Raw genomic sequence first — 21,231 nt, 5'->3', positions numbered from 1 at the left:
TTTAAACACGATCATATCTGCCTTTATTGTGCTCCAACAGGAGCATTTTTCGGCTGATTATTACGTAGTTCATTTTCTAGAGATGAAATTACAACTAGATCAACTTTGGATTAAGCAACGAATTTTATCATTTGTAGACATCAAGAACAACACTCTAGTTATAGAGACTATTTACGCCTCTAACCGTAGGGAAATATTCTGTAATTTCTTTCAGATGAACACGTCCATTGTCGCGTAAATCTTTATCTAATTACCAACTGTAAACCCGGCGTTGCCCTGATATTTATTCATCCCAGTTTTATGTCAGTTCGTCCCCTCTTCCCTCGTCTCTCTTGTCCATTTAGTCCTATCTCGTCTCTCTCTATCCACCTCCTCCTTCCGCCCATCCATCTCTCTTTCCATCTCCTCCATCTGCCCCCACCCCCCTCTCTCACAACACTTCCTCCTCCTCTCCATCCCCTTCTCCATCCATCTTCCTGTCTCTGTCCACCTCCTCCTCCGCTTTTTCTAACAGTACATCAAATTCACCTTTTTCTAACAGTAAATCAAATTCACAATAACACCCCTAATTTATGTATTTATTACAGTGTTCCATTAGTCATTCACCACCTTCCCCCTTTCTCTGTTTACCTCCTGCTCCCTCTCTCTTTTACTCTGCTTCTCTCACTTCTCTGGATGCACCTCCTCCACCTTCCCTGCCCCTACACGTTCTCCTCTCTCCATGTATCTCCTCCTCCGCCTCCATCATGCCATCTCCTCTTTCCCCGTCTATGAAAAAATATGTATATCTGCCAACTTCCATGCTGACTGACGAGACGATGTTGAATTTATTTAAAGGCAGGCCAACCATCCGCCATCCAGCATACGTTGGTTTGTGTAAATGCCTTCACCACGAAAACATACATACATGAGCCAACTTCCAAGCTGATCAGTCAAATGGTGTGTAATTCTGTTGTAAGGCACCCTCCGCCACACACCGAATGAAATTTCACATAGACGGTGCGGTTCCCCTTGTTTTGAAGATCAAATGTAAAAAATTTCATCAAGATCAGAGCAACACTGTGGCTTTTGTTGAAATCGGTAAGTAAAGTACCCTCCACCATGCACTGAACGAAGTTTTATGTAGACAGTGACCTTCCTCTCGGTTTGGGAAATAAGAATTCATTTTTATACACCCCGCTCGCTCTATGCCGACTTAGTTGCGAAACATAAATAATAGATTCGAACAACAGAAATCGTGTAATGATTTCTGTTGTATAAGGGGCAACATAGCTATTAAATAATAGTAACGAGATTACGAGAGCAGTCACTTTCAGTGTTACGTAAAATAACGTTATACCTTTTAAATTATCAAAATGAAGATGATAAGCAATGTGGGACTTCCTTCCGTTTGCGTTTGAAACTCTCGGAGAACTCCTGTCTGGGGAGGAGGGTGGGAGGGGGCAGCAAGGGGAGCCTCGATTTGTTTTGCCGGCCCGGGTCTCTGACAGGTTTAGTGTGCCACTGCTCGTAGGAAACCACATGGCAGGAAACCCCACGGTAGGAAACCCCACGACACCGATTGCGCGGCCCCTCCTGTCGGAGGTTCGAGTCCTCCTTTGGGCATGGGTGTGTGTGATGTTCTTAGCGTAAGTTAGTTTAAGCAGTGTGTAAGTCTATGGACCGATGACCTCAGCAATTTAGTGCCTTAGGAAGTCACACGCATTTGAACATTTGGATAGCGACAGGCACAAAAACAGATACCGGCAAATCATGTGCAGAAGGTGTAAAAGGGCAGTGGCCTGGTGGTGCTGTCGTTTGCACTCGTGTAGTTCACGTGAAGGGCTGTCCGACGTGACTGTGGCCGCACCACGGCAGTTAACACAGTTGAACGCAGAATATTAGTTGCAGCTAGACACGTGTGACATTAAGTTTCGGAAATCGTTCGTGAGGAAGTTCGATGTTCCGAGAACCACAGTGTCAAGAGGGTGCCGAGAACACCAGAATTCAGACGTTGTCTCTCACCACGGACACAGCGCAGTCGCCGGCGGTCTTCACTTAACGACCGAGGGCAGCGGTGTTTACATGTAGAGCTGTCAGTGCTAACAGACAAGCAACACCGAGTGGAACAATCGCAGTGCTAACAGACAAGTAACACCGAGTGGAACAATCGCAGAAGTTAATGAGGGACGTACGACGAACGCATCCGTTGCAACAGTGCGACGAAATGTCGCGTTTACGGGCTGTGGTGGTAGACGACGGACGCGAGCGCCTTTGCTAACAGCACGACATCGCCTGCAGCGCCTCTCCTGGGCTCCTGACCATATCGGTTGGACCCTAAACACTGGGGGATGGTGCCCTCATCAGACGAGTCCCGATTTCCGTTCGTATGAGCTGACGGTTCGGCTCTATTGCGGTGTAGACTCCACGAATCCATGGACTGATGTTGTCAAGAAGGCACTGTGCAAGCTGCTGGTGCCTCCATAGAGATGTGGGCCGTGTTTACATGGAATGGACTGGGTTTTCTGGTCCAGCTGAGCCGATTATTGACTCGAAATGATTATGTTCGGCTACCTCGAGGCCGTGTTCCCAAACAACGACGAAATTTTAGTGGAAGAAAATGTGCCATGTCAATGGGCCACAATTGTTCGCGATTGGTTTGAAGAAGATTCTGGATAATTCGAATAAACGATTTGGCCACTCATCGAACATTTATGAGACGTAATCGAGGGGTCAGTTTATGCAAAAAATCCGGCAACACTTTCGCAGCTACGGACGGCTATGGAGGCAGCACGGCACGACACTTTTGCAGCCGACTTCCAACGACTTCCTGAGTCCATGCCACGTCCAGTTTCTGTACGACGCCGGACAAAAGAAGGTCTGACACGATATTGAGCGATATCCCACGGCTTTTGTCACCTCAGTGCACAAGCTTTGAGGAGACCAGAAGCGCTTCGCTGAAAGAGCGACTGAGTTCCAGAAGCTTTTCTGGGATAGGAAGGAGCACTGGCGTAAGTGTGTAGTATCTAATGGAAACTACTTCGAAGGTGATAACATTAAAGTAGACGAATAAATAATTATTTCGAAAAAACGAAAATTCCCCATACTTTTTGAACACACCTCGTAGATCTGGCTTCCTCAGCGCCACCTGCGAAGGTGTGCGAAATATCTAGCGCTATTCCGTTTTCCTTGCATACCTAAATGGTGGGGATGGCAGATACCTCCCGTGATAATCTGACGTTCTGACAGAACGGGTGGTTGGCATTGTCAATGAATTTCCCCTGTCACTAGTAGCAGAGTAAAGAAGAGATCGTGGGCGGCGTATAATGGAATACATATCACGTTCATATGTAGGCCTTTTAGGACGGAGAAACGCCTCTAAATGCTTGATAAAAAAGAAGGTCCGACACGATATTGAGCGATATCCCACGGCTTTTGTCACCTCAGTGCACAAGCTTTGAGGAGACTAGAAGAATAAAATCTCCATTAATTACAGAGAGCAGCATTTGTCATTGCGGAGCGGATGAAGAAAATACGCAATTACTTAACAGCGGGTCTGTCCGTGCAGCGATTCCAGAACTAGTCTATTCCCATATAGAACAAAGAACAGCGGGCTAGTTGAAACCAAAAGTGAATACTAACGGAATGTCAAATTCAGATTAGGACGTATATCATAAAGATATGATTATTTTGGTGGTGGAGCCATGTTTATAGCACGGTGACATTTAGTGAGCCTGGCACAGATCCCGAATGGAAAAGGATTTGGATGAAGATACGTGTTTGGATAAAACGGTTATCGGCTCCTTTTTTAGACTCGCTGGGCCTCGACAGTGCTAGAGGCAGAACATTTCAGGAAGAAGTTGGAGAAGGTCGCTCGTAAATGTAATGGCCGTGTTCTGGTATTAGGAAAGATTATAGAGCTTACCAGCTATAGAGGGGCAGAATGAAGTGATTAGGGCTGGTAGTTGAAACCGATTCGAGTGATGTTGCTCTGAATGCCTTATCTGAGAATCGCCTTGTGAATGTGACATTTTAGGTCTCCGGGTTACAAACAGGCCTGAACTTTCACAGTCAACGTAGGACACAGATTCCGTTAATATAAGATGGTTATAGAACCAGCGACTACAGGTGTTAGTAGATTAAGAAAGAAAATGATTTCTACTCACCAAAAAAAAAAATAAATCAAATAGCCTGTACAGTCAACACCATATATTCATCTCTGAGACTGAAAATTTTGAGTACGAATGGACAAAATTCAAAAGTATTGTACAATACTTTTGGAACACAAAAGGTGGCTTGTAGAGTGTAGCTGTAGGTTTTAATGTAGCAATAGCCTTGTTGGGAAATATGTAATGAAGTAAGCCAAAATGACGAAGAGAAGAATTCAAAAATAAAGTTATCTCTGTCGACCAGATAAACAATGCTCTGAATGTTTGGTTTCGCGCTGAGTCACTAAACGAATCGAGGCCACCCATCCAGTCACTCTGTGTTCAAACTGAAACGGAAACGAAGAATGACACGTGGCAGGAATACTGAATCTTGTAATACGTACTTGTTTCACCGAGGCAGACCGTACTGTTTGTGCTTCCTTTCGTCACACGAACATCAAAATATGAGATGCCATTTTAAGTGACCGAGGATAGAAAATCAACTGAAATCTCTTAACAGAGGAAAGGCATTTCGAGTTGGTGGGACGCCTCTACGATTCGACTCTAGTACGCGAAATAACTCGTTGCTGTTCTAGTGGCAGTCTATTGTAGGTCACTGGGAGAGCAAAGTATGGAAAAATGCACCGGTCATTGCGAGACAGATTGTCGACAGATGCATACGACTGTAGGTCAATGTCGATGGCGTCCATCTCTTGCAGAAATGTGTAACACATTTTATGCCCGCCTATTATGGCCCTTCTGGAGATCGGAAATCTGCAGTGTAGGGATCGATACGGATTCGGGAAGCCAAGACCTCCTGAACAACGGCTCGCACTTCTCGTCTTGTGGACGGGCCATAAGACACAGGCTGCTGTCGCGCCCCTCGACTTCCGGAAGGCTTTCGACACCGGTTCCGCACTTAGGCTAAAGGATAAACTACGAACGTAAGTGCACTGAAGAGTTCCTAGCAAACAGAAAGCGATTTCATTTTAATGGAGAGAAATCATCGACGTAAAAGGATGTGCTGGTCGCCTGGCCAGTCAGATTGCTATTTTACATTTTTCACTTAAATATTCCGCTGCAGTTTTTGAGCACAATTCGTTGTGGCCTACGTAGCGAGTAGGAAAGTCGCTGCTCGTTCCTGTGGAGCGCGCTTTGTGCTGACCACGTGCTCGGTGGGCAGCCGTTCTCGCCGGCCAATAGGGAGAGAGAGAGAGAGAGAGAGAGAGAGAGAGAGAGAGAGAGAGAGAGACACGTGCTGGCTGCGGGCTCTGCTCCAGCCGCCAGCTGTCCGAGTTGTCCCAGGCAGCGGCTTTCAGCCAACACTGATGTCACCGCTTTGTAATTCTCCTCGCTTCCTTGGACAGCATGACCCGGGCGCCCCCCAAATGTGTTACCAGCATGAGTTAACGTTTAAACATCCTGGCCACAGCCCCTTCGGCAGCTGGACAAGTAGCTCCTTGCATGCTTCTGTGGCATACGGCACGTAAGTTTTCATCACATTTCACGTTTTAATAACTTTAAAACCTTTTCATAAATACCTCGATAGAGGTTATAAGAAACAAATCTATCCTACAGCAAACCAGCAACGGTTACAAAACGAGCCCCTGCAAGAAAACAAAACGAAACATGTAACAACACCTGAAGATGGACTAGTAAAAGATAGAAAACCGGTCATGGTTTGATTCAAATAAACCTTGTTAAACCATACTTGTGCCTGGCTGCTGTCTGAATTATAAACCTTATACACTAAAGAGCCAAAAAAATGGGTACACCTGACTAATATAGCGTAGGGCCCCCGCGAGCACGTAGAAGCGCGGCAACACAACGTGTCACGGACTCGACTAATGTCTGAAGTAGTGCTGTAGGGAACTGACACCAGCAATCCTGCAGGGCTGTCCATAAATCCGTAAGAGTACGAGGGGGTGGAGATCTCTTCTGAGCAGCGCGTTGCAAGCCATCCCAGATATACTCAATAATGTTCATGTGTAGGGAGTCTGGTGGCAAGCGGAAGCGTTTAAACTTAGAAGAGTGTTCCTGGAGCCAACCTGTAGCAATTCACATGTGGAGTGTTGCATTGTCCTGCTGAAACTGCCCAAGTTCGTCGGAATGCACAATTGACATGAATGGATGCAGGTGATCAGACCGGATGCTTATGTACGTGCCACCTGTCAGAATCGTATCTAGACGTATCAGCGGTCCCATATCACTCCAACTGCACACGACCCACACTATTACAGAGGCTCCACCAGCTTGAAGAGTCCCCTGCTGACATGCAGGGTCCATGGATTCGTGAGGTTGTCACCATACCCTTACACATCCATCCGCTCGATACAATTTGAAGCAGCCTCGTCCGATCAGGCAACGTGTTTCCAATCATGAACAGTCCAGTGTCGGTGTTGACGGGTCCAGGCGAGGCGTAAAGCTTCGTGTCGCGCAGTCATCAAGGGTACACGAGTGGGCTTTCGACTTCGAAAGCCCATATCGATGACGTTTCGCTGAACGGTTCCCACGCTGACACTTGTTGATGGCCCAACATTGAAATCTACAGCAATTTGCGGAAGGGTTGCACTTCTGTCATGTTGACGACACTCTTCAGGCGTCGTTGGTCCCGGTCTTACAAGCGTAGTGTAAAATGGTTCAGTGGCTCTGAGCACTATGGGACTTAACATCTGAGGTCATCAGTCCCCGAGACTTAGAACTACTTAAACTTAACTAACCCAAGGACAACACAGACATCCATGCCCGAGGCAGGATTCGAACCTGCGACCGTAGCGGTCACGCGGTTCCAGACTGAAGCGCCTAGAACCACTCGGCCACATCGGCCGGCAAGCGTAGTGTAGACAGTCTCTTTACTAAACCTGTTGCATTTTCTAAGTGTTCTGCCAGTAAATCGGAGTCTTTCTTTCCCTTTCCCGACAATTTTATCTATCTGATCGTTCCACGTGAACTGTAATCCCTAAGTATTTAGTTGAATTCACAGCCTGTATATTTGTGGTTTTATCGTGTAACCCAAATTAAGCGGATTCTTTTTCTTATTCAAGTGGATGATCCCACACATCTCATTACCTACATCTGATGACCTTACAAGTCGGTAAATCACACCATCATCTGCAAACAATCTAAGGTGACTGCTCACATGGCGTCCTAAATAATCGCACAGATCAGGAACAGCAGAGGGCCTTTAACACCTCCTTTGGGAGCGCTAGATATTGCTTCTGTTTAACTCGATGCCTTTATGTCAGTTACTACGAACTCTGACCGTTCTGGCAGGAGATCACGAATCCAGTCGCACGACAGAGGCGGTATGCCGTAGGTGCGCGATTTGATAAGAAGTCGCTTCTAAGTAACAGTGTCAAAAGCATTCTGAAATCTAAAAATATGGAATCAATTGACATCTCCTGTCGATAGCACTCATTTCCTTCTTGCGAATAAACAGCTAGTTGTGTTTCACACGAACAATATCTGCTGAGTCTGTGCTGGCTATTTGAAGCCTGGTTTGATGCAGCTCTCCATGCTACTCTGTCCTGTGCCAGCCTCTTAAGCTGCTGCAACCTGTATCCCTCTAAATCTGCGTACTGTCTTATTTTCTTGGTCTCCCTCCGGCACTAAATTTGTGATCCCTTGATGCCTCAGAACATGTCCCACCAACCGATCCCTTCCTCTAGTCAAGTTGTGCCACAAATTCCTCTTTTCCCCAATTCTATTCAATACCTCCTCATTACGTATCTAATCTTCAGCATTCTTCTATAGCACCGTATTTCATAAGCCTCTATTCTCTTCTTCTCCAAACTGTTTATCGTCCATGTTTCACTTCCATACATGGCTACACTCCATACAAATACTTTCAGAAAATACTTCTTGACGCTTAAATCTACATTCGATGTTAACAAATTTCTGTTCTTCAGAAATGATTTCCTGTTCATTGCCAGTCTACATTTTATATCGTCTCTACTTCGACCAATTTCAGTTATTTTGCTGCCCAAATAGCAAAACTCATCTATTACTTTCAATGTTTCGTTTCCTAATCTGATTCCCTTAGCGTCACCTAATTTAATTCCACTACATTCCATTATCCTCGTTTTGCTTTTGTTGATGTCCATCTTATATCCTCCTTTCATGACGCTGCCCATTCTCTTCAACTGCTCTTCCAGGTCCTTTGCTGTCTCTGACATAATTACAATATCATCAGAAAACCTCAAAGATTTTATTTCTTCTCCCTGGACTTTAATTTCTACTCCAAATTCTTCTTTGGTTTTCTTCACTGCTTGATTTAATGTACAGATTGAGTAACATCAACGATAGGCTACAACTCTGTCTCGCTCCCTCCTCAATCACTGTTTCCCTTCCGTGCTCCTGGACTCTTATAACTGCCGTCTCGTTTCTGCACAAGTTGTAAGTAGCCTTTCGCTCCCTGTATTTTACACCTGCTACCTTCATAATTCCAAAGTATTCTAGCCAACTTTATGAAAAGCTTTCCCTATAAACCTAGGTTTGCCTTCCTTAACGTATTTTCTAAAAGAAGTCGTGGGGTCAGTATTCCCTCGAATGTTCCTACATTTTCCGGAATCCCAACTGATCTTCCCCGAGGGCGGCTTCTTCCAGTTTTTCCACACTTCTGTTCAAATGGCTCTGAGCACTATGCGACTTAACTTCTGAGGTCATCAGTCGCCTAGAACTTAGAACTAATTAAACCTAACTAACCTAAGGACATCACTCACATCCATGCCCGAGGCAGGATTCGAACCTGCGACCGTAGTAACAGCGCGGTTCCGGACTGAAGCGCCTAGAACCGCTCGGCCACTACGGCCGGCTCCACACTTCTGTAAAGAATTCGTGGTAGTATTTTGCAAGCGTGACTTATTAAACTGATTGTTTGGTAATATTCACACCTGTCAGCACCTGCTTTCTTTAGAATTCGAATTATTACGTTCTTTTTGAAGTCTGAGGGTATTTCACCTGTATCACACGTCGTGCACATCAGGTGGAATAGTTTTGTCACGGCTGGGTCTCCCAAGACTATCGGTAGTTCCGCCAAAATGTCTTCTACACCAGGGGCCTTGCTTCTTGCTTCGACTTACGTTTTTCAGTGCTCTGTTAAATTCTTCTCGCGGTATCGCATCTCCCGTCTCATCTTTATCTACATTCTCTTCCATTTCTGTAACACTGCCCTCCGGTACATCTGCTCTCTATATAGTCCTTCCACCTCTCAGCTTTCCCTTCTTTGCTTAGGACTGATTTTCTATCTGAGCTCTTGAGATTCATACAGCTGCTTCTCATTCCTCCAAACGTCTCTTTAATTTTCCTGTAGCTGGTATCTATCTTTCTCCTTGTGATATATGCTTATAAATCTTTACATTTGTCCTCTAGCCGTTCGTGCTTGGCCATTTTGCACTTCCTGCCAGTCTCTTTTTTGAGACGTTTTTACACCTTTTCGTCCGCTCCATTTACTAAGTTTTTATATTTTCCCCATTCATCAATTAAATTCAACATATCCTGTGTTATCCAACGATTTCTACTAGGACTTATCTTTCAACCTGTTTGATCCTCCGCTACCTTCACTATTTCATTTCTCAAAGCTACTCATTGGTCTTCTACTCTATTGCTTTCCCCTGTTCTTGTCAATTGTTGTCTGATGCTCTCTCTCAATCTCTCAACAACCTCTGGTTCTTTCAATTTGTCCAGGTCTCATCTCCTTTATATCTTACCTTTTTCCAATTTCTTCACTTTTAATTTACAGTTCTTAACCAATAACTGTCCGTCCCCGGTAGCTGAATGGTCAGCGTGGCGGATTGTCAATCCTCTGGGGCCGGGTTCGATTCCCGGATGGGTCGGGAAATTTTCTCCGCCCAGGGACTGGGTGTTGTGCTGTCATCATCATCATCCTCTCATCCTCATCGACTGCAGTCGCCGAAGTGGCGGCAAATTGGAAGACCGGCACCCGGCGAACGGTCTGCCCGACGGGGGGCCCTAGCCAAAAGATTCTGCCTCGGGCATGGATGTGTGTGGTGTCCTTAGGTTAGTTAGGTTTAAGCAGTTCTAAGTTCTAGGGGACTGATGACCTCCGAAGTTAAGTTCCATAGTGCTCAGAGCCATTTGAACCATTTTTGAACCTGTTGTTTGTTGTTGTCTTCAGTTCTGAGACAGGTTTGATGCAGCTCTCCATGCTACTCTATCCTGTGCAAGCTTCTTCAACTCTCAGTACTTACTGCAACCTACATCCTTCTGAATCTTCGTAGTGTATTCGTCTCTTGGTCTCCCTCTACGATTTTTACCCTCCATGCTGCCCTCCAATGCTAAATTTGTGATCCCTCGATGCCTCAGAACATGTCCTACCAACCGGTCCCTTCTTCTAGTCAAGTTGTACGACAAATTTCTCTTCTCTCCAATTCTATTCAATACCTCCTCATTAGTTATGTGATCTACCCATCTAATCTTCAGCATTCTTCTGTAGCACCACATTTCGAAAGCTTCTATTCTCTTCTTGTCCAAACTAGTTATCGTCCATGTTTCACTTCCATACATGGCTACACTCCATACAAATACTTTCAGAAACGACTTCCTGACACTTAAATATATACTCAATGTTAACAAATTTCTCTTCTTCAGAAACGCTGTCCTTGCCATTGCCAGTCTACATTTTATATCTTCTCTACTTCGACCATCATCAGTTATTTTGTTCCCCAAATAGCAAAACTCCTTTAGTACTTTAAGTGTCTCATTTCCTAATCTAATTCCCTCATCATCTACTTCTGCATTATCCCTGTTTGGCTTTGTATTTATAACCCTTTATTCACCTGACCACTATATCCAACTTTAACTGATCCATTTCGCTTTATAAATTTTCTAACCTATCTGACAATTAAGGAATCTAACATTTCACACTCCGATCCCAAGAATGCCAGTGTTGTTTCTCCTCATGACGACATCCTCTTGAGGCTTCCTCGTGGAGCATTCTTTGTATTCTTTGCATGAGTTCCTCGCACTAGTTTTGAGCGTCCCACTGCAATGTTTTGTTTATTTGTGTATTCAGTTTCAGATATTTAATTTTAGAGTTTATTTATTACATGCAGAAGGAAATAAAAGACGATACGCTAATAAGGTGCTATTACTTTAGTCTGTTATGTGCTGGTCCTGATCTAACGTTAGTTTTACCGAACATCATAGTTGTTTACTTTCGTCCGTCGTTCATGAAGGATGCAAGTAGTATCAAGTACCTTTTGCTGAAACAGAGTCAGTGACGTAATGCTGCGACACTATCGCTCGGTGCGTGCTCCTGTCAAAAAGGACGAGAGAAGCAGACGAGTGAGCCGTCGGAGTTGGCACGTCGTGTAAATTAACAGACACGTGGTTGTACCTGGCTTTTGTGTAAATCCAGAAGACGACGAAACTAGCAGACATTGTAAATCTCACGGGTGTAATAGAACTACTGCAGACGATGCACTGTTTATGCTCTCAAAAATATATCGAGCAGACTTACACATACATTATAAACCGAACGAGTGAATAATTATTGTGGAAAAGTAACCAAAAGAAACAGCCAGAAATCCTTGGTCTACCGTCAACCACTAGTTTCAATACTTAGTTTCAGTACTTATGCCGTCCATGCTATATTATGCATCCTACATTAGAAGAAAACGTTCCTTTGGAACCGCTGCAGTCTCACTAGGTATTGAAACCAGAAAAATAATGTGAAATTGTCTCCAGTTGTGGACAATTTGTTGCTGTCCAACCATCCGAGGGCGAGCGCGCGACCTTGAAATGGAAAGAAGGGAGGACTCTTATCCTTCCATGTCGCATCGAGAGGCTATTAGGGACTGAGAACAAGTCTGGGTCGGTTAAGGTCGGGAAACAAAACGGCCGTACTCTTTTCAAAGGAACCATCGCGTTATTATCCTTAAACGACCTTGGGAAAACGCGGAAATAGTGAATGTGGATGGTCGGATGCGGATTTGAACCGCCGTCCTCCCGAACGAGAGTCCAGTGTGCCAACCACTCCGCCACCTCGCATTGCTCCGTCTTACATTTGTAGGTGGCTCGTACTCTGTTGCTTTAAGCCCTTACAGGAGCACTGATCTGTGCCGAGGCAAAATAATGTAGCAGAGACAAATCAGTGAATATTTTATATAACAGAGCAAGTTAATGAATTAATTAATAAAATTATGGAGGAATAAGGGATTGATCCCTAAAGATTAAAGTTCACTATCATTTTATTCAAATCAGTCTCAATCTTACTTCGAATGGTGGCCTTGCACAGTTTTTTATTTGAACACCGTAAAGAAATGGGAAATCAAATGACTGACTTAGCAGGGCAAGCAGAGTGTTCACAGGCTGCGACGAAAGTAAACCAAAGGCACTGAACCACGCAACAAATCACTCAAGCTGAATTAAACGCGTGAAGTTCATTAGGCTTATGGGAGACCGTACACAATAATAAGCCCACCACGACAAAAGTTCAGTCGCTGATAGTTGTACAAGTACTGACAGTTCACAATGTCTCTAAGGCACAAGTTGTTACACAGAAGTAGTCCTAAGTCACGAATTGGTGCACAGTGAGATAATTATAAGTCGCAACGAACAGTTAAGCCCAAGAGGCTCATTGCCCCTGCAAACGTTATCATACAACTTTACCAACCAAGACACGATCATCAAAAGACCATGGAAATCTCATCCTGTCTGCCTATTTAAGAAGCTGGTCATGCGATCGACCACTAGCAACTTACAACTACACCAACTGAAAACCATACCAACTTAAAACTATACCACCATTCTTACAGTTTTATCTGTTACAACCTTTACATACTTCGGACATACATTACTATACTTTCAAACTTTTGCAGTCTGATATGACATTATTAAAAGCTAAACATCGCCGAATCTGAATGCTCAACTTTTATTTAAAGTTCATACATCATATGCAGAATGGAAGAAAAAAAAACTTGTCAAGTTCATAAGTTCACTTAGCATGCCGCTGCTGAACTATCTTACTGAAATACCCATTTCAGAAAAATTAACTTACTACAAACATATACAAATTGAGATAATAGAACGAACCATTCATGCCGATACTAATACTTAATTTATATGTGGAGGGCTCTTTGTTTTGGCAGTTTTTCTGAGGTATTCAATAATTTCAGAACGTGGCCTTTTGCGCAACACCCATAAACGTGTGGCGGCGTAGTTTAGCTCAGCCGCCGCGGGATCTGCGAGCAGCGAGCGCACCGCACCTGCTTCCAAACACTCGCGGAGGAGCGGCTCGCCTGCCTGGCCCGGCCACTACACGGCAACCAGCCAGCCACACAGCACTCAGCCACACCCACTGTTTCACAATACCTCGCACACTGGACACACCACACGTAGCATCACACCGTGTCCCACAGTTGTACATGACTAACAAATGACATACGTATTCCGTACAATGGCTGTTTCATCAGTTCCACAACGATTTAATTCCCACACGTTAGCTACAACGTTAAGCAGTCCTTTTTCTGAAGCAATTACATAGCCGATTGCTTAGGCTTTCCTCTACCAATTTATGCCTCAGTTTTGGTTAAATACGTTACCAAAGCAATAAGGAACAATGAAAGACTAAGTTTTCAATTTCATATACTGTTTTAAGAATGTACGAGTTCAATAAGAAAATTTTAAACTGCTTCTGACGGTTCATGTGTCCTTTTGTGAGTTGATGGTGAGCCTAAAGGACTAGTTTTTATTTGGTAACGTTTGTGGCAGACATAAAAAAAAGAAACGTAACACCAAAATATAATTAATGTAGAGTAATGAAATTTCGAGAATACATTTGTCTAGGTGACATATCTGTGATTATCACTGCTTAATCAGAGGTACATGTAAGCGCGACATAGGGAATCGCAAATGTGAAACGCTGGTACGTTAATAACTGGAGTAGCTGCTGGAACGCTGAATGCGAGCACGCAGGCGTGCGTGCCTCGTGTTGTAGAGGCGCCGCATGTCAGCTTGCGGGATGGAATTCCGTGCATGTTGCGCTCGATCGGTCAATACAGGGACGGTTAATGCTGTTCGTGGATGACGCTGGATTTGCCGTCCGATGATCCCAAATGTGCTCTATTGGAGACATATCTGGTGATCGATCAAGGTAAGGCAAAACATTGACACGCTGTAGAGCATGTTGGGTTACACCAGCGTTACGTGGGCGAGCGTTACCCTGTTGGTAAACTCCTCTGGAGTGCAGTTCACGAATGGCAGCACAACAGGCCGAATTACCAGACTGACGTACAAATTTACAATCTGGGTGCTCGGGATAACCACTAGAGTGCTGCTGCTGTCATACCGAATCGCACCCCAGACCATAACTCCAGGCCTGGTCCAGTGCGCCTACCTATAACCAACACACGGCCATCACTGGCACCGAGGCAGAACCAGCTGTCATGACAAAACACGACAGACCTCCACACTGACCTCCAATTGAAGTCGCACACGGCGGTGGTCTGGGGTCAGTGGAGTGCACGCCACAGGGCAGGCGTCTGGCTCGGAGCTGTCCTTGAAGCAGCCCATCTTCAACAGTTGGTTGTTCCACTGTTGTGCCAGTTGCTCCTGACATTGCTGCTGTATGTTATGCAGTGCAATGCACCACAGCCAGACGCGGGACACGATGGCAGTCAGTCGTGTGCAGTGGCCACATTCCTGCCAAGTATTTCTGCAACATCGCGTAACGAACATCCAGCTTCGCGTAGCTCTATTACACAATCTCTTTCAAACTCAATACGGTGCTCATACAGGCATCTTTGTAGCCCTAAAGGCACTCTTGACTGCCATCGAGTCATCACGTCCAATCTCAAAGGTAACTAAGGCTCGCGACACTTACGCTTTTTATTTAAAGCAAACTTGATTTGCTGGCACTACTAGCGCCACTGCTATGCGACGCTAGCGGAATCTGAGCAGGCGCCGTCGCCGTCTTTCAGGTGAAGAAACACACCCATCAACTGTGGTGTATGTTGCGCAGCTTCTTGGTGTTGCGATTTTTTTCCGTCAGTGTAGTTTGCAGTCCTTGTTAGAATTCTGTTCTGTATGCAGTTTCTCTGGTCAGAGACTACATTAAGAGCTGAAGCAGTGAAATGGCGATTTGACTCCGTCGTGTGGAAGCCTCTCCCATCAAAACATAAGACGTCAGGGTATGTTAACAAGCTTAAGCACGTTGTAAATTAACTGCCTCACTGTATTTCCTGTGTGTTGTGTTACAGAGCTGCCGGTGCTACCAGGCAAGGAGGATATCGCCTGACAATGTCGCTTGCCAGTGACGTCATCTCTCCTAACATCTCATTCACAGGTATTCCCATGTTAATATAAATATGTGTTTTACTAAGCAGATATCATTTATTTATTACTCACTGTCATTGCCGACGCTCGTGACTGTTTCTTTGTCCGGACACACCTCATAAGAATTTTCTAATAACTGTTTTACAAATTATCAGTACATACTCTTAAAAACATGATACGTTTTATGAAGTATTGAGTATTTATTTAAATCTATACCATAAATTCATTTGAAATGTTACCCAGCACATAATTATACATTTTCATCCCATTACACAGAAACACAAGAACATGTGAAACAATTAGATATACGGTTATTAAATAAATGAAAATTGTTGCAACTGTTGAGTAAAATCTGTGCAGCATGAGAAGGTACTCGTTGATTAGGGGCTTAACTCCTGTTGTTCTGTGTTTAGATAGTAGTCTGTCAATGGGCAAGGATCGAGTCCGTTTGAATCTACAGATGCTGCTTGACATGTTGTAAAATGACTATAAGTAGAGGATTAACTGGAAATGTGTGTAAACTGCTCAAGAAGACTGCCATCGCTCATGTGCAGCAAACACTCTCTACCCCATGGAATATTCAATGAAGTTGCCAACAAACCTAATGCTAGAATTAATGCGATATTCTTCTCGATAAATTTGTTTGCATTTTTGAGAACCATTTTCATAAAAAAATAACTAAATGTGGTATTGGAAAATAGTAAAATACATTCTAACATCTTAAAGCATCTGCATGTCTTCAGATGGGAAAATGCATCCCTATGAAATATAACAATCAAGCAACCGTGCAGCTGAAATGTTTCGTTACGTTCAGTATTATAAAATATCAATAAGAACCGAGGAGCAATACATCTTTTTTGGAAAAGTGACAGCTGGTGCAATGAACACATATCAATAAGAAGTATTGTTAGTCAGTAGACACAGAAAGTAACTGTACAACTATACGGTATTTTTGCTAAGAAAAATTAGTAAATAATGAAGAATAATAAAAATCCAATTAATTAATTAACAGCAGAAAGTAAACCAGTATAACTGAAAGCATTATGGGTAAAATTTGATAAAACCAAGATGTTTTCAACACTTCCTATAAAAATAAATAAAAAAGTCGAAGTTTTCAAAGTCGGCATTTGCAGTAACCTTTCACCACAGTGGAGAGCTTTTAATGGTCACTTCAGTCAGTCATGAGGCAGCAAATGCGTGCAGGGCACAGCATCATCTGCAGGGAGCGCCAGTAGGGGGACAAAGCAGAAGCAGGTGCATTCTGTTAGTGCAGGTAGCCTACATCAGGAGCAGGTATGCACTCAGGGGCAAACCTATTGTTCTCCTTTGATGACAGGTACTTAACCTGTCGTTCAGTTAAGTGCTTTTCCACGTCGCCCACATTGCTTTTTGATTGACAGGCACTTAACCTATTGTCCTCTCTGCCCACTCCACCAAACTCCTCCCCCCTTCCCCCACACTGCTACAGGTACACTTTCAGGTCTGAGCTATTGGAATAGGCCCCCCGTCTCACTCTTATCTATTTGGTTGACCTCTAAATTAAACTGATCAGTTAAATAACTTCTCTGGTGGGAAAGTGCCACGCCCCCTGGCAGGAAGTTTAAATTCCATCAGAAGAATGCAACCTCTACTAACCTAAGAAAATGGCGGCAGATAGGTCAGTTGGGCTACCTCCACTAACCTAACTCATTCGACCGCCACCTCCTTCTAGGAAATGGTGGGAAGAGGACAACCTGTGCTGGACATGAGTCTTTATTTTGCATGCAATATTTATTTAAACAATTAGAGGCAGTGTGTTAAACACAATATCTGGAGTCCAACTGACCTAGTACACAGTACTGCCACCAGAGGATGCTGTCGTCTGTTCTGTGATGTAATCCAAGTTGGCAGTCTGGTGGAGGAAGAGTCTCATAACAGGAAATTCAAGGGTATATTGTTTATTTATAATAAAAAATCAGTTTGTGGGGGCTGGATTTCTCTTGCTCATCATTCTCTGCTGTTTGGAAACATGTAGGTCTTGTAAGAAGTAATTACGTGGAGCAAACATGTTGCATAAACTAACGTTCGGCACTGTGCTCTGGGTGTCTTAACCTAATATTTGGCCCTTTGCCGGCACTTAACCTATTCTCCTGTTCAGTGGTTTTCCATGTCACCACGATTTCCTTAAACTATTCTACCGCCTTTGATGTCAAATTAAGTAATTAGTTATGTCCTCCCACCATATTCTGGGACACTTTTCGCATTTCTCATGCTTTTGAACGCCATTTCTGGCGCATTCTTCTTTGTCACCAACCCCCTTAAATTATTGTACTGCATTTTACATAAAAATTATGCAAATTAACCTAGTGTTCTGCACTTAGCCTGCTGTTCTCACGCACACCCTCCCCTTAACTATTGTACTGCTATCACCACATTCTTATAAAATATTTGTGCAAATTAATTAAAACGAAATTTTTCATGTGTATGGGGTAGTTCCTTTTAATTTGCAGCATCGTATTGGTTGGTGAAATCGATGGAATACAGAATAACGAATGATCACTAATAAAAAACACATGCCGCCCGACCCTACCCCAGCCACAGCAGCCACAGCATTGTTCTGGCGTCCATGCACCACCCTCCCTCAGGCTAGCGGGTTAGGGCTGCAGCAACCAGATGGTTCAGCCACCTGATTCCGCAGTATTTACTCCTCTGCTATCAAGTCCTCGCTTATCATGTGAGGTCCATCACACACCTCTATCCACCTTGGCACAGAACTCCAAGGTGCGCTCATACCAATCCCATACACGAAACACCTACAGCCAGCACGTGTGTTTACCGTTGCTGGCGCTATACCTGTGGATACTGATGTCACAGATCGCACTATAGAAAGCTGTTCCAGAATAGCACAGGCTGCTTTCTCCCTAGCTATCCTTAAGGGGAATACGAGCTGCATCCTTACCTGTGGATACTGATGTCACAGATCACACTATAAAAAAGTTGTTCCAGAATAGCACAGGCTGCTCTCTCCCTGCTATCCTAACAGGACATACAAGCTGAGTCCAGCAATACTTACCTGCCCCAGCATGCCTGACGCCTCGCCGAGAAACGTCCGCGTGGCGACTCACCATCTAACAGGTTCTCAGTGTTATACTGACATCACATGGCTATGTAAAATAGAGCCGAGTCAACGTCTCGTAAATGGTATAGTATCCCAGAAATAGTTAACAGTTGCTTTTGTAGGAGCTTTTATGACGTCTCAGCTTGTCTGCATTCGAATTCTTGTCCTGACAGAACTTGTTTACGAAAATAGAGCGGAATAATGCCGAATGCATTCCTCCTATTGGTCCTAACATGGCACTCCGTCCATCATGTCTTACCCTTCCTGCTTTCCGTATACACGAATGTTCTCACCGCTGTGTAGAGACTCCTATATCCCAGCACAAAGGATGTCTTGTGAATGAATGGGGATTATGTTTGGTTCTTATCGAATTTACCTGCCGAGTTGCTGATGCTGCTGGTGTGGAAGCACCATCCACCTTTTTTCTTTCTGCAGACGAGACTTTCAGCCACAAAAAACTATTTTAAACAGGTAGCCATATTGTACCCACAATTAAACCTTGCAAAGTACCCTACATATCGTCAAATACGGAAAGACTCTTACTCAATTACACTGCTATCTGACTGAGGACAGGAGATTGAATATTAGAACATGAAACCAATCTCCAACCTGGCAAAAAATCACCACGTACCATATAGATGTAGTAAACATACAATTTGTACCATGTGCCATACAAAATCACCCCTTTTACATCATTTGTACATATACTGTGAAGACAGACAGCATAAGAACATGCACTGTTAGTATACTCGTGGCACTAGATATTTCCCGTGAGGTAGGGTGGTCATCCAACCCCAAAGCGTGACCTGAGCACCCTCAGTGCACCATAGTCACTCTCAGAACTGTTGTGCAAAGACTGACTCGTTTCCCCCTCAGCACAAATGCGTTACTGTTTCTGGTCTGGACCTGCTTGCTTGCTCGCTTTTCTACACACATCTCCAGACTCTATGATCACAAGAACATATCTAATTTCGCATGGTTTGCTAGAATATCATACTATTTTCGTGGTACTTTTCGATATCAGACACATATCAATATCGCTGCACTCAAACAGGCCTCTCCATTTGGATAGCTTCTACCGGTAATGGGAAACGTGAATCATTCTGGAAATAGAAATATCAGTACTATTCTTATGACTCGACATACTCTTCCCTTTGCTCTCACAGTATTTCATGTCAAATCCATACTGTCCTTTGCACATGCCTGAACACAAACTTTTACTTTATAAGCCTGATGATCAAGGCAAACCTATCATGCACCCCCTACTACTAAGTATAATACTTCGTCAATAGCTGATCGCTGGCTATACAAAATACTACTGACCGAAAATCAACGATGGCTGGACATGTCTCAATTTTTTTTTGCGAGTGCTGCCTCCGTGTCTTATAAAGAGAGTTTTAATCGTCTTACAAACCGCCAGATGTTAAAAGACCCGAAACCAACAACTACTGTATGTTACTGTCACAAGCGGTCTTGGTTTTACTTGTGCACACAGGTACCCATATTAATAGCTATACCGGCTTTATAAATCCATGTATGGCATTACCTACGAATAACGTGGTTTTCCAGAAAAATACCGAGATGGTAATCGCTATAGTGTATAGTATCAGACAAATAGGTCGCCAACAGTGCAACCTCGTAATAAAATTACCGCATTTTGAAAGGGATTCGGCTAAGAAGCGTGGTATGAAACCGGTATTTGCAACGTCCTCACGCTGCCGCTGCTAGATATTTCTCCAGTATTTGTAGCACATTCTGTCTCGACGCCGCATCATATTTCTGGCACTCTCATATCTCGAAACAAGCCACGTTTCTCGAACCTATCTGCTACAGTAAAATTCCAACATGGTTTTAGGTAGCCCCTATGTATCTTGCAACTACCCCTCTGATTCTGCGCTACCGCCCCTACATCTTTGCACATGTGATTGTTCCAATGTAAGTCGGCACCACCTTTGGCAACCCGTGTAAAAACAGGCGAAACTGAGTTACTGTGACAGAACTGTGTTTGGACCATTCGACGGAAATGAAGCTGCTTCTGCAACACGAGGTAGTATAAAAGACGCTACGGGAACTGGGGGAAGGACGTGGATTTTGCTACTGCAATGGGGTGCTTCTCCAAACTACAAGCAGGTACTACAGATCCACGTCTCTCAGGGTCCATTCACATCTATCACTTCAACATTCTATCATCGTTATTCTGTTCAATCCACCAGAGAAGAATTGGGAACTATAAAAGCTCCACTAACTTCATGCAATAGAGAACTCGATAAGATTTTTACTGCATCGTTCTCCTCCCATACATCGAAAACAAATACCGCATGCATGCCGGCTTTGAGCACATGTGATGATCCTGTTAGATATAGAGGTATTGATCCACTGCACAGACCAGTTTAAAGTTTCATCACATATGCTGTAGTAGACCTGAGTTAGCGTTTGAGTGTGGATCCATCTCACATTACATCCGGAGCAATTTTGGGATCCACAATATGCTGTTCACAGGTTAGGGATTGAAGGTGGATCTACCATGCACAAGGTACGAAGTGGTGTTGGGATGCAGATCTACAATATACCACATCCGAGTTAATGTTCGAGTGTGGATCTTCCGTGCACTATATATATACATATATATATATATATGTATATATATATATATAGACTGATGTTGAAAGGTGGATCCACCACATGGGGCATCCAGGATAAGGTTCGCAAGTG

General features: G+C 43.9%; 1 protein-coding gene across 2 annotated transcripts in view; it reads left to right on the top strand.

Moving 5' to 3' along the window:
* The window catches only part of LOC126481956 (sodium/potassium/calcium exchanger 3-like), a 277,761-nt gene that overhangs the window by 38,879 nt on the left and 217,651 nt on the right, over positions 1-21,231 (top strand). For both annotated transcript variants that reach the window (XM_050105915.1, XM_050105914.1), the window contains exon 2: positions 15,347-15,432. In XM_050105915.1, the coding sequence (XP_049961872.1) occupies positions 15,387-15,432 (46 nt within the window). In that variant the 5' untranslated portion in view covers positions 15,347-15,386. The remainder of the gene's footprint in view (positions 1-15,346; positions 15,433-21,231) is intronic.

This window comes from Schistocerca serialis, chromosome 5 (genome assembly GCF_023864345.2).
Source record: "Schistocerca serialis cubense isolate TAMUIC-IGC-003099 chromosome 5, iqSchSeri2.2, whole genome shotgun sequence".
Lineage (NCBI taxonomy): Eukaryota > Metazoa > Arthropoda > Insecta > Orthoptera > Acrididae > Schistocerca > Schistocerca serialis.
Note: the sequence above shows the minus strand (reverse complement) of the source record. Positions and strands in the feature narration are given on the sequence as shown.